This window comes from Phoca vitulina, unplaced genomic scaffold, assembly GCF_004348235.1.
Source record: "Phoca vitulina isolate PV1807 unplaced genomic scaffold, GSC_HSeal_1.0 scaffold6, whole genome shotgun sequence".
NCBI lineage: Eukaryota > Metazoa > Chordata > Mammalia > Carnivora > Phocidae > Phoca > Phoca vitulina.
This window is the reverse complement of record NW_022589709.1, coordinates 51,129,453-51,144,197: the sequence shown is the minus strand read 5'-3', so window position 1 is coordinate 51,144,197 and position 14,745 is coordinate 51,129,453. Positions and strand designations below refer to the sequence as shown.

Sequence of the window (14,745 nt, the reverse complement as noted above, 5' to 3'; positions counted from 1 at the left end):
AAAACAGAGCTATATATATAGTCCTATATCTGTGTGTATCTGTGTGTGTGTGTGTAGGTAAATAGTTGTTTCTCTGGAAAGTATGTAGTATCTATATACACACATATATAGAGAAAGAGGGAGATTTATTTTAAGGAATTGGCTCATGCCATTGTGGAGAGCCTGGCAAGTCCAAAATCTGCGGCAGGCCCTAGAGGCCAGGTGGCAGCTCTTAATCACCAAAGGCCAGTGGGTGTGGTTGCTGTAGTGGACAGCAGAGTCAAAGCCGTCCTCAGAATAATCTGACTCACAGAGACCAATGGAATTGGCTGATTGACCATGGTGTTCCTAGAAATGAAACAGACCGTCTCCTAAATTCATACTTGATTTGTACAAGTGTTAGAAGAGTTCTAGGTCAAATGAACAGAAGTGTAACTTGAATAACAAGAGCAGAGAGTCTTGTCCCCTAAATCAATTCCCGTATTTAATCATTTACAGACCAAGAACCCCTTGAATGAAGGGGAGACCCAGTCCTCTTGAGAACGGACTGCTACACTATCAAAACTTTACACAGTTCATCTTTCTTCCAGGCTTCCCCTAAAGAGGTCTACGATCTTTGACTGTGGTGGCTGTGCTGAGGTGAAAGGACACAATCAGACTTTTCAGGGATTATAGGACACTGGCTCTGAACGGATACTAATTCCAGGAAACCCAAAACATCCCTGTGGTCCACCAGTCAGAGTAGGGGCTCACGGAGGTCAGGTGATCAGTGGGGTTTTAGCTCTCTCTTCCAGTGGGTCCTCAAACCAGCCACGATGGCTTCCCCAGGTCTAGAATGCCAAAGTGGAATAGACATACTCCGCACCTGGCTGAATCCCTTCATTGGCTCATATGATTAAGCTTTTAATTTTATTCTAAGCCTCTCTTTTCATAGAGGAATAGTGTGAAAAATCACATGGCATTCTAGAGTAGCTTCGAGAATGATACACTAACACTCTACATATACAAATAACCTACCTAAATGAAGATTCCTGGAAGTGTTGTTCATTAACCTGTCCATTCATGGCACAATTAGGATGTAAGGTCATAGAATGCTGTTGAGATACCTTAGTCTTGCCCCCAAAGATGTGCTTTTAAACTTTGGAAGCATCCCTGGGGAACATCTGGTTTTTATTTCCTCAGCCTGGAAAAATATGTGCCTTTCTCCAACCTGAACTTTTATACCCTTAGGGTCTTTGAAGTCTTTCCATTCTAGCACTCTAATCCTTAAGAAAAAATAAAATAAATTTGAAATGTGTCCTTAAGAGATTTAAATTTAAATATAAACCTAAAGGAAGCCATAGTTTGAAGAAATACTTTTAAGAAATGAGGTGGTAAAAATAGGCACTCAAACAGCCTGAAAGGGTTACCCTTTTTCTCTTAGAAATCAAACCAATTTAGAAGTCATTTCATTCATTTTATTCATGTTCTTCCTACCTGTGGCCTGAAAATGTGAAGTTGGTTCTATTTTTTCCATTGAGACACTCATGGTTCTACTGACTCTGAAAGGCAGAGGCTTTCTCAACTATGTGTGATGGTGTACTCCCGACCTACACATTTAAAATCCTGTCTTCCACTTCTGTCCTGTGCCTTGGAAGAGATGACGTAGTATCTTCTATGATAAATAATACCAAAAAGATGTTCTGAAGTAAAACCTTCTATATTCTGACATCGAGATGAGAATTTTCCAGTTTGTCAAAAAGGAGTTTAATCTTACCTTTAAAAGCATTCTTCATTCTTTGTATGAAGACTTGAAACAGATTCTTGTCACATGTTGTAAGCCTCAAACCCACTCCCAGATAATCCAATAAAAGAAAAAGTGTTGCCCTATATATTTTACCACAGACAAGACTTAAAAGGACAGAGTAACTCAAGTCTCCTACATTTGGGCCCATGTTCATGTCCACTGGAGCCTCTTGTTTTCTTAAAGTAGGTCTGTCTCTACTTTTGACTCCTGAGAGCAGTATTTCCCAACCTTCTCCCATCATTGTACCCCAAGGAATCTTTCTAGATAGATTTTCCCTAAGTACTTCCCACCATGATATTTTAATACCACAGATAAATTGTGTATCTGTTCATGTACCATATGTAGGCCTATGCTTTATACACAAAAAGATGTTTTGCCCCCTCCCCACAAGAACCAATTTTTTGCCCTGCTAGGGATTATTTCACCTCTTGGGAGAGAATACATGCCTTAGAGAAAGACTGCCAGTATATGGCTTAAGATGTAACACAAACAGTTCTTTCGGGTCTCTTAGGAGATTTATGGGAGGTTTCTTAATTTGTTCTTTACCACAAACATCCCTGACTTTATGTAGACCATTTATCTGACATCTTCAATTATCTGGAACTAAACCACATCCCACAGATGAAGCAAAAAAAGCAATCAAAATCGATGTCTCAAAGCCTGTGCCCTGGACCTGGTTTCCTCTACTCGCTGGAGACCCCTCGGACAGATACCTGGAGCCTGTGTGTTCTTCTCTCAGGCATAACACTAACAAGTTCGGTTGTGTCTCTTCCCAGCTCAGAGCACATCAGAAGCCACGAATTACCAGGCAGTTAGGTGTTGGCTGCTCCATGCAAACACAGCAGCAAGAAGAGAACTGGTGGGGCAGGAGGGGGCAATGAAAAAGCAGAGGGGTTTGAGGCCATTTAGTGCAGGAACAAAGAAGCCCAAACACCTCCGTAGTACTTGAACTACACAGGGTATTATAGCACAGTATAGTGACAAGAAGGACTCTTCTGGCAGCCCTCAGCAAACATTAAGCACCTACTGTGGACCAGGGACTGTGGATAAAATGATGAGCAGGAAGAGACACTGTTCTCTTAGGGTTTTCTCCGGGGCTTTAGATTTTTCATGGAAAATGGTTCTTTTAAGAGGAAGAAGAAGCTTCAGTTACCTAGAAAATGAACCTGTGGATCCACCACTTGCAGGTCAGTACTCCATGATAAAGCACATTTCTAGATGCAAGAAATGGGTGCCTTTATTATACCCATCTTTTAAGGAATACACCATTCTACTGGGTTAGTTGAAGCTGTCAGATGTAATTCACATGAGGATTCTTTGTCATTTACTTGTCCCTCCTGCTTCTTTTGAGACCACAAACCTCTCAAACACCAGGACCACATTTGTCCCGTCCTTGAAAGCTTTCCTGGAGAAGAGGAAAGGGGAACTGTTGATCCATTCCTATTAACTCTTATAAACAAAAGAGCATACTGCTTTGCCTTTTGTTCTGCAGCAGTTGAAGTTTGCTATAGAAGTTCTTGATTCTATATGTACTCTTCCAGATTTGTGTGACCTTGATTCTATGCTGTTGAAAGTCAAACTCCATTTTTCTTGCCCCTTCAGCTTTTGTACTTCCATGTATGTGTGAACATAATTTGATGGCATCAATATACCATTAAGCATGTGTATGGTAGAGTTTGACATGTGTGTGTTAGAAAAAAAAAGAAAAGAATATCCACCTCTCCCCTTTTCATCAAAAACTTTTTTTGTCTACGAAGTATTTTAACCTGGTTCCTTCCATTTTTTTGTTCTAGATTTCTAACTCAGTGCATTTATGGCTTGTGAAAACAGTACTTTCATTGGTTAGGCCAGAATATTCTTAGCTGGAACTAAAGTGGATAATAAAGAATTCACCATGTTAGCTTTGTTTAGACATCCAAGAGTTCAGTGTGGTTTGATTTATGGGGAGAGACAGAAACTTAAAATGGGATAAGATGTTTTCTAGGTCTAAATTGGCTTCAGAATTAAGTTGATTGTGTATGCCCACCAGCTATACCTGTTGCCTTTCTAGAACATGTGTTTAGGTGGTTAACGACAAATCTTGTGAAGTGTACTAGTGCTATACAAGAAAATATCAGGATTTTTACTTATTCTAAAATAAATAAATGTCTTCCTAAGATTAGTGACCTATGTAAGGACTGCATATCTACTGTTGGTATGCATTTACTCCACTTAGAGATCACTACAGTGAGTAGGACCTAGTGTCTTCCCACCACATGAGAGTAACCTGGTAATACCATGATTTTTAATAAACTGTGCTTCTGTGGGACCTTGTTCTTCTTACAACCTAAACTGGTAGGTGAGTTGGTGACTGTCTTGGGTATATGTGTTGCGTACTCTGAAAGGGTAAAAAAGGTTTAATGCCAATGCGTTCCTGAAAGGTTGAATTATATCTTTGCGCATCTCTAGGGTAAGTAGAAGATAACCATTAACAGAAACTTTTTTTTTCCATGATGCAGGGGTTACACTGGTCATCGATGTTAATCAGTGTTTGGAGAAAGAAAAGCCAAGTGATATTTTGTCTGTTTTGAATTCTTCTATGTCTAACACAAATGACATAATCCCTGAATGTGCTGACAGGTACTATGATGCCCTTGCAAAGGCAAAAGAGCACAAATCTAAAAGTGGTAAGCTTTTTAGTCATTTAACACCAACTAAATGTCATTTTGAATATGACGCTGTCTGTAGTATTGTATTAATTTTAAGACAAATACTGCTTTAAAGTGAACATTTCTAAAATATTTTTTTGTCTCGGGCTTCTGGGTGGCTCAGTCGGTTAAACGTCTGCCTTCGGCTCAGGTCATGACCCCAGGGTCCTGGGATCAAGGCCTGCATCAGGCTCCCTGTTCAGCGGGGAGTCTGCTTCTCCCTCTCACTCTGCCTCTCCCCTGGCTTATGCTCACTTGCTCTCTCTCTCAAATAAATAAATAAAATCTTTAAGAAAAAATAATATATTTTTTAGACGTAGTTTTTTTTTTTTGAAAAGCTCAGATTAACTTGGTGGCTATACGTGGGTGTTATCATAACCTTGAGAAAATACAGTATTTAAGGAGATTTTGCTTTATCTAGGGCTTGCTTATTGATCCATTTCTCTAGTGATACAAACTGATTTTGACACTAATATTTCTCTTTATCCTTTTTGAAACAAATGGTACATGATTGCACAATCTTAAGTAGGAGTAAAGAGTAATTTTGAAAATGTGGAATAAAGTAGAATGAACTGGTCTCCAAGGGATCAGATCAATAACCTCAGCATGTATTTATGCCTGTTCAATCCAATGGCAGACCATGAAGTGTTAGCTCTGGAGAGTAGCTTTGAGATCATGAGCCTTATACTCATTTTTCAGATTTAGAAACATATTCATGAGATTGTGGTCAGAGGGAGACTATGACAAACCCAAAGAGGTTAATTTTTGATAGTCCACCGTTCCTTTAGTAGATTGTTACTGAGCACTTCATGTCCTATCAAGGATCCAAGTGTCTCCTGACTCACAGGCTAGTGTTTATTTGCACCACGTCATAGGTCGTGGACTACTCTTCTTTGGGAAGCTATGTGAATGGCCCAAGAAGTAGAATTGGAGGATAAAAATGGTTTTTTTAGTTCAACGGGAGGTCTTTCCCATAGTACACTATGTACTTCTAAGTTTATCTGATGTATTTCCAACTCAGAGATTGCACCCCTCAATTCAGCAAATTGCCCATTAATGAAGTGTGAGGAGGGTTATTGGCCATTCTTTCTAACTTGGCATCTGCTCACCTTTGAGCTCCTCTCTGTTCCCTTCACATCTCTTCATCCAGAGTCACCGTAGTGTCCCCTACCTCATCCTTCATGGAAAAAGACTTATGCAACAGTACTAATGCAGGGGTTAAGTTCAGTTTCAAGTCCATCTTGGCCTAAGCTTAATTAATCTTCTGTCCACTACCCTTGCCTACTCCTCTTCCTTTGTGCCATGTTCTGGTGCATGTAGTCATATATCCCCAGATTCCCAATTCAGAAACCTAGGAGTTACCTCAGATCCATAATGATTACTTGTGATCATCCTCATTTGACTGTACAATATATGTTCTAGTAGGCCAGCATTTCTACACAGATAACAGCTGTCTGCCCATTTGGAAAGAGATACATCTCTTTTCCTGGGCAGTGACACACAGAACAGTTGAGAAGCACTTAAAACCAAATAAAGAATCAACACACATTCAAGGGCCTTGAAGTTACCCCTGCTTAGTTATTTGAATCCATTTAAATATTCTATAAGGAAATTCACTTGAACTTCGATTTCCCTATAAAGACATTTACTCCAAGGCTCACTTGACAGCAGTTGGTTTAGATTGATCCAGGTCAGATCATTTTTATGTTTATTTTTGTGGTTGTTTTACTTCGCTGGTCTGGGACAGGAATCATGGCCATTCAGCAAAATAAACAGATTTCTAAATAGGAAATAAAGCCCATGGATTCATGAGGAGGAGATACTCATCTTAACTAATGAAGCCATGAATGCCATAGATTTTTTTTCTCTAGTACATCCTCCCTCCCCCCAAATTAAGTCCTTTCTGCAATTTTTTTTTCTCATTTTGTGTGGTTATGTAGAGCAAGGTGAGGCAAACCAGGACATTTTCCTTCTCCGTACTTAGTGACCTTAGTGTTTGCATATGCCAGTTTTTACTTTAGATAAAGTTGTCTGTAAAGATGAGTCACTTCTGCATTGGTTTAATGAAGATCATTGGCTTTCCCTAAATAATGGGTCACAGTCCTTCCAGGTCACTCCTTCTCAGAGAAGTTGCTGGAAGACTTTCTAAGCAAAGAAGATTCTTGCTCATTGGTCTTCTCTGTCCATTTTTCGTGCTGTTCACATCTACCAGGGACATATATTCTTTGTTTGTTTTTCCTTCTTGTTGGCCATTTATGACTCTTCTCATCCTCATGAGACGTTTGAGGTCCAGAGCCCTAGCATTAGACATCCCTCTGTCCTCCTCTTGATTTGGCTGAATTGAGAGCTGCCATTGAAAACATAGAATTCACTCATTTTAGTGAGTCATTTCTCATTTTTTTTTTTTTTATTTAGGCCATCTGAATGCTTGGTGAAAAATTGTTCATTAGATTATTTTGTGTATTGGAGAAACTACATTAATGTTGAAGCGTTCAGTGTTTCACTCTAGAATGTAACAAATTTCTTTCTTTAGTGTCTACTGAAGGTTCATGGCTCAAACTTAGCCTGCAGGATAAATATGAGTACTACTACAACATCGATTCAAAAGAGAGTTCCTGGGTTACACCTGAACCATACTCGCCTAAAGAATCATGGCTCATGGCAAAAGAAATTGAGGTAGGAGGTTCGTGTTTAATGAAACTGTACTATGAAAAAATAAGTGTGATTGCTTTTCTATTTTTGAATCATGGAAGTGATGGGAGGAAATAACGGATTTATCGAAGGCTGGACATAGAGTAAAGTCTTCATGAATGCAGTTGGATGTGGTTGCGTGGCTACTAACTTTTACAATTATTTCTGTGTTGGCATACTACCACCAGACAGATCAAGGGGAAGAAAGCTTCTGTAGCTTGTTTGGAATGGTACATGATCCTAAGAAATCAATCTTCAGGTTTGCCCTGACCCAAAAGTTCAGTTAGTAATAATTTCTTGGTTGTCAGTATTTGGAAAGTCTTATTTCTTTCCCCCTCACAGCCTACCACAGAGACATGTATGTCCTTTAAAAAGTCAGTAATGCTTTCTGGGGGGAAATACTCTTGAAAAGATGTTCACAAGATTGCTTTGGACTTGAGACCAAAGTTGGACCCACAAGATGTGACTGTTGCTGTTTGATCCATGCATTGTAGTATGTTCAAAGAGAAAATACTAATAATAGTTTAGTCCCATTTCGGAAAAAAAGAAAGAAAGAAAGAAAGAACACACAAATGTAGGTCTTACAAAATTGTTAAAAGTCACGAGCATCAAAGATACTGCAGTATAGCAACTTTGTGGATGGAATCACCAGTATATTTGCTAGAACTCCGAGAAAAATCTATGGCCTGGGGCTGAGAGTGCCACCAGAACTCCTGAATGACAAGAAGACAGTGAAGAAGATAGTTAATTAACTAATTTCAAATATTCAAGATTGCCACAGTTTACAAGAAAATACTAAGGTGGCAGTGCATTATCAGTGCTACTTTGTAGAAAAATGAAACTGTAAAAACCAGATGCTATAGTTGAAAAGACATATCAAACTGTGAAGAAGCAGCATCAAAGGGTTATAATTCGGAGCCAACAATAGCTCCAGTGGCGTCCAAAGATGCCTTAGGAGTAACTTTGTGAAATTGAGCATCATTCTATTAGGATTATTAAAAAGTGGAAGATCTACACTGTTTAAAAAAATTATTTCTTCTAGACAATCTAAAAGTACTGATTTCATGAATGTGAAAATGTCTTCTTTTGAAGGTTTTTAAGCATTTTTTATGATGTCAGTTTTAATTTTTTTTTTTTTTAAATTTTTTATTGTTATGTTAATCCCCATACATTACATCATTAGTTTTAGATATAGTGTTCCATGATTCATTGTTTGTGCATAACACCCAGTGCTCCATGCAGAACGTGCCCTCCTCAATACCCATCACCAGGCTAACCCATCCTCCCAACCCCCTCCCCTCTAGAACCCTCAGTTTGTTTTTCAGAGTCCATCGTCTCTCATGGTTCTTCTCCCCCTCCGATTTCCCCCACTTCATTCTTCCCCTCCTGCTACATTCTTTTTCTTCTTTTTTTCTTTCTTAACATATATTGCATTATTTGTTTCAGAGGTACAGATCTGAGATTCAACAGTCCTGCACAATTCACAGCGCTTACCAGAACACATACCCTCCCCAGTGTCCATCACCCAGTCACCCCATCCCTCCCACCCCACCCCCCACTCCAGCAACCCTCAGTTTGTTTCCTGAGATTAAGAATTCCTCATATCAGTGAGGTCATATGATACATGTCTTTCTCTGTTTGACTTATTTCGCTCAGCATAATACCCTCCAGTTCCATCCACGTCGTTGCAAATGGCAAGATCTTATTCCTTTTGATGGCTGCATAATATTCCATTGTATATATATACCACCTCTTCTTTATCCATTCATCTGTTGATGGACATCTTGGCTCTTTCCACAGTTTGGCTATTGTGGACATTGCTGCTATAAACATCGGGGTGCATGTAGCCTTTCGGGTCCCTACTTTTGTATCTTTGGGGTAAATACCCAGTAGTGCAATTGCTGGATCATATGGTAGCCCTATTTTCAACTTTTTGAGGAACCTCCATACTGTTTTCCAGAGTGGCTGCACCAGCTTGCATTCCCACCAACAGTGTAGGAGGGTTCCCCTTTCTCCGCATCCCCGCCAACATCTGTCATTTCCTGACTTGTTAATTTTAGCCATTCTGACTGGTGTGAGGTGGTATCTCATTGAGGTTTTGATTTGGATTTCCCTGATGCCGAGCGATATTGAACACTTTTTCATGTGTCTGTTGGCCATTTGGATGTCTTCTTTGGAGAAATGTCTGTTCATGTCTTCTGCCCATTTCTTGATTGGATTCTTTGTTCTTTTGGTGTTGAGTTTGATGAGTTCTTTATAGATTTTGGATACTAGCCCTTTATCTGATATGTCATTTGCAAATATCTTCTCCCATTCTGTCAGTTGTCTTTTGGTTTTGTTGACTGTTTCCTTTGCTTTGCAAAAGCTTTTTATCTTGATGAAGTCCCAATAGTTCATTTTTGCCCTTGCTTCCCTTGCCTTTGGCGATGTTTCTAGGAAGAAGTTGCTGCGGCTGAGGTCGAAGAGGTTGCTGCCTGTGTTCTCCTTTAGGATTTTGATGGACTCCTGTCTCACATTGAGGTCTTTCAACCATTTGGAGTCTATTTTTGTGTGTGGTGTAAGGAAATGGTCCAGTTTCATTCTTCTGCATGTGGCTGTCCAATTTTCCCAACACCATTTGTTGAAGAGACTGTCTTTTTTCCATTGGACATTCTTTCCTGCTTTGTCGAAGATTAGTTGACCATAGAGGTGAGGGTCCATTTCTGGGCTCTCTATTCTGTTCCATTGATCTATGTGTCTGTTTTTGTGCCAGTACCATACTGTCTTGATGATGACAGCTTTGTAGTAGAGCTGGAAGTCCGGAATTGTGATGCCGCCAGCTTTGCTTTTCTTTTTCAACATTCCTCTGGCTATGCGGGGTCTTTTCTGGTTCCATACAAATTTTAGAATGATTTGTTCCATTTCTTTGAAGAAAGTGGATGGTATTTTGATGGGGATTGCATTGAATGTGTAGATTGCTCTAGGTAGGATTGACATCTTCACAATATTTGTTCTTCCAATCCATGAGCATGGAACGTTTTTCCATTTCTTTGTGTCTTCCTCAATTTCTTTCATGAGTATTTTATAGTTTTCTGAGTACAGATCCTTTGCCTCTTTGGTTAGATTTATTCCTAGGTATCTTATGGTTTTGGGTGCAATTGTAAATGGGATCGACTCCTTAATTTCTCTTTCTTCTGACTTGTTGTTGGTGTATAGGAATGCCACTGACTTCTGTGCATTGATTTTATATCCTGCCACTTGACTGAATTCCTGTATGAGTTCTAGCAGTTTTGGGGTGGAGTCTTTGGGATTTTCCACATAAAGTATCATATCATCTGCAAAGAGTGAGAGTTTGACTTCTTCTTTGCCAATTTGGATGCCTTTGATTTCTTTTTGTTGTCTGATTGCTGTGGCTAGGACTTCCAATACTATGTTGAATAGCAGTGGTGATAGTGGACATCCCTGCCGCGTTCCTGACCTTAGGGGGAAAGCTCTCAGTTTTTCCCCATTGAGAATGATATTCGCTGTAGGTTTTTCATAGATGGCTTTTATGATATTGAGGTATGTACCCTCTATCCCTATACTCTGAAGAGTTTTGATCAAGAAAGGATGCTGTACTTTGTCAAATGCTTTTTCTGCATCTATTGAGAGGATCATGTGATTCTTGTTTTTTCTTTTGTTAATGTATTGTATCACGTTGATTGATTTGCGGATGTTGAACCAACCTTGCAGCCCAGGGATAAATCCGACTTGGTCGTGGTGAATAATCCTTTTAATGTACTGTTGGATTCTATTGGCTAGTATTTTGGTGAGAATTTTTGCATCCATGTTCATCAGGGATATTGGTCTGTAATTCTCCTTTTTGATGGGGTCTTTGTCTGGTTTTGGGATCAAGGTAATGCTGGCCTCATAAAATGAGTTTGGAAGTTTTCCTTCCATTTCTATTTTTTGGAACAGTTTCAGAAGGATAGGTATTAATTCTTCTTGAAATGTTTGGTAGAATTCCCCTGGGAAGCCATCTGGCCCTGGGCTTTTGTGTTTTGGGAGATTTTTGATGACTGCTTCTATTTCCTTAGTGGTTATAGGTCTGTTCAGGTGTTCTATTTCTTCCTGGTTCAGTTTTGGTAGTTGATACATCTCTAGGAATGCATCCATTACTTCCAGGTTATCTAATTTGTTGGCATAGAGTTGCTCATAATATGTTCTTATAATTGTTTGTATTTCTTTGGTGTTGGTTGTGATGTCTCCTCTTTCATTCATGATTTTGTTGATTTGGGTCATTTCTCTTTTCTTTTTGATAAGTCTGGCCAGGGGCTTATCAATCTTGTTAATTCTTTCAAAGAACCAGCTCCTAGTTTCGTTGATCTGTTCTACTGTTCTTTTGGTTTCTATTTCATTGATTTCTGCTCTGATCTTTATTATTTCTCTTCTCCTGCTGGGTTTAGGCTTTATTTGCTGTTCTTTCTCCAGCTCCTTTAGGTGTAGGGTTAGGTTGTGTACTTGAGACCTTTCTTGTTTCTTGAGAAAGGCTTGTATTGCTATATACTTTCCTCTTAGGACTGCCTTTGCTGTATCCCAAAGATTTTGAATAGTTGTGTTTTCATTTTCATTGGTTTCCATGAATTTTTTTAATTCTTCTTTAATTTCCTGGTTGACCCATTCATTCTTCAGTAGGATGCTCTTTAGCCTCCATGTATTTGAGTTCTTTCTGACTTTCCTCTTGTGATTGAGTTCTAGTTTCAAAGCATTGTGGTCTGAAAATAGGCAGGGGATGATCCCAATCTTCTGGTACCGGTTGAGACCTGATTTATGACCTAGGATGTGATCTATTCTGGAGAATGTTCCATGGGGACTAGAGAAGAATGTGTATTCCGTTGCTTTGGGATGGAATGTTCTGAATATGTCTGTGAAGTCCATTTGGTCCAGTGTGTCATTTAAAGTCTTTATTTCCTTGTTGATCTTTTGCTTAGACGATCTGTCCATTTCAGTGAGGGGGGTGTTAAAGTCCCCCACTATTATTGTATTGTTGTCGATGTGTTTCTTTGCTTTTGTTATTAATTGCCTTATATAATTGGCTGCTCCCATGTTAGGGGCATAGATATTTACAATTGTTAGATCTTCTTGTTGGATAGACCCTTTAAGTATGATATAGTGTCCTTCCTCATCTCTTATTACATTCTTTGGTTTAAAATCTAATTTGTCTGATATAAGGATTGCCACCCCAGCTTTCTTTTGGTGTCCATTAGCATGGTAAATGGTTTTCCACCCCCTCACTTTCAATCTGGGGGTGTCTTTGGGTCTAAAATGAGTCTCTTGCAGACAGCATATCGATGGGTCTTGTTTTTTAATCCAATCTGATAGCCTGTGTCTTTTGATTGGGGCATTTAGCCCATTTACATTCAGGGTAACTATTGAAAGATAGGAGTTCAGTGCCATTGTATTGCCTGTAAAGTGACTGTTACTGTATATTGTTTGTGTTCCTTTCTGGTCTATGTTGCTTTTAGGCTCTCTCTTTGCTTAGAGGACCCCTTTCAATATTTGTTGTAGGGCTGGTTTCGTGTTTGCAAATTCCTTTAGTTTTTGTTTGTCCTGGAAGCTTTTTATCTCTCCTTCAATTTTCAATGACAGCCTAGCTGGATATAGTATTCTTGGCTGCATATTTTTCTCATTTAGTGCTCTGAATATGTCCTGCCAGTCCTTTCTGGCCTGCCAGGTCTCTGTGGATAAGTCTGTTGCCAATCTAATGTTTCTACCATTGTAGGTTACATATCTCTTCTCCCGAGCTGCTTTCAGGATTTTCTCTTTGTCTCTGAGACTCGTAAGTTTTACTATTAGATGTCGGGGTGTTGACCTATTTTTATTGATTTTGAGAGGGGTTCTCTGTGCCTCCTGGATTTTGATGCCTGTTTCCTTCCCCAAATTAGGGAAGTTCTCTGCTATAATTTGCTCCATTATACCTTCTGCTCCTCTCTCTCTTTCTTCTTCTTCTGGGATCCCAATTATTCTAATGTTGTTTCGTCTTATGGTATCGTTTATCTCTCGAATTCTGCCCTCGTGATCCAGTAGTTGTTTATCTCTCTTTTTCTCAGCTTCTTTATTTTCCATCATTTGGTCTTCTATCTCACTGATTCTTTCTTCTGCCTCATTTATCCTAGCAGTTAGCGCCCCCATATTTGATTGCACCTCATTAATAGCCTTTTTGATTTCTACTTGGTTCGATTTTAGTTCTTTTACTTCTCCAGAAAGGGTTTCTCTAATAACTTCCATGTTTTTTTCAAGCCCAGCTAGTATCTTTAAAGTGATGATTCTGAACTCTAGATCTGACATCGTACTAATGTCCGTATTGAGTAGGTCCCTGGCAGTCGGTACCACCTCTTGTTCTTTTTGTTGAGGTGATTTTTTCCGTCTTGTCATTTTGTGCAGAGGAGAATAGATTAATGAGAGAACAAAATGCTAGCAGGGTAACAACGTCCCCAGAAAATATACTCTAAACAAATCAGAAAAGACCTGAAGCAGTGGGAAAAGAAAGGGAAAGAGAGAAAAAAGAAAAGGAAAGAAAAAAAGAAAAAAGAAAAAGATAAAGATAAAAACAAACAAAAGCAGAACAAAACAAAACAAAACAAAAACAGAATGTGATCAAATATGATCAGGCTGGATTATAGATCAGTGCCACACACTAGATTTTGGGCGTATTTTGGTCTGTTAAAAGAAAGTCCCTCCCAAAATTTTAAAGAAAGAAAAACTTATATATGTACAAAAATAAGGGTTGATATGATGAAGGGATGGAATATGACTGTAAAGATGGAAATTATAAAAAATTTTAAAAAAGGATTTGATAAGTTGTTTGAAAAAAGAAAGAAGAGGATTAAAAAAAAAAAGAAAGAAAAAAGGGAGAGAATGTGATCAGGCAGGGGAGTAGAAAAAAACCATACACTAGAGATTTAGAGTATATTTTGATCTGTTAGAAGAAACTATCTCAAGATTTTAAAGAGAGAACAACTTATATATATATGCCAAAAATACAGGTAACTACTATGAAGGGATAGAATATGACTTTAAAAATGAAAAATAAAAATGTTTTTTTTTTTAAAAAAGGGATTGATAAGATGTTGGTTGAAAAAGGGAAAAAGAAAAATTCAAAAAAAAAGAAAAAAGGAAAAAAGAAAAAAAGACAGTTTAAAAAAAAAATAATTAACTTTGAAAGACTAAAGAATCATGGTAAAAAAGCCATGAATTCTATGTGCAGTGTTCCCCTAGCGCTGGAGTTCTGCCGTTCTCATTGATCGGTAAACTTGGTCTTGGCTGGCTGTTCTCGCTGATCTTCTGGGGGAGGGGCCTGTTGCCGTGGTTCCCAAATGTCTTTGCCGGAGGCAAAATTGCCCCGCCCTTGCCGGGTCGGGCTAAGTAATCTGCTCGGGTTTGCTCTCCGGAGCTTTTGTTCCCTGCAAGCTCTCCGTACAGCTTTGGAGGCGGAGAGTGAAAATGGCGGCCTCCCAGTCTCCGCCCCGGCGGAGCCGAGAACTCGGGGCCCCGCTCCTCAGCGAGCCCCCAGAGAAAAGCCGTCAGTCACTCCCGTCTCCCCGGTCTCCGGCCGCACTCCGCGCTCACCCGGCCTGTGACCGC

At 39.3% G+C, this 14,745-nt stretch overlaps 1 protein-coding gene across 3 annotated transcripts in view; it reads left to right on the top strand.

Moving 5' to 3' along the window:
• IQGAP2 (IQ motif containing GTPase activating protein 2) overlaps positions 1–14,745 on the top strand; it is a 294,620-nt gene that overhangs the window by 210,587 nt on the left and 69,288 nt on the right. For all 3 annotated transcript variants that reach the window (XM_032404163.1, XM_032404164.1, XM_032404162.1), the window contains exons 15-16: positions 4,264–4,431; positions 6,986–7,128. In XM_032404163.1, the coding sequence (XP_032260054.1) occupies positions 4,264–4,431; positions 6,986–7,128 (311 nt within the window). The remainder of the gene's footprint in view (positions 1–4,263; positions 4,432–6,985; positions 7,129–14,745) is intronic.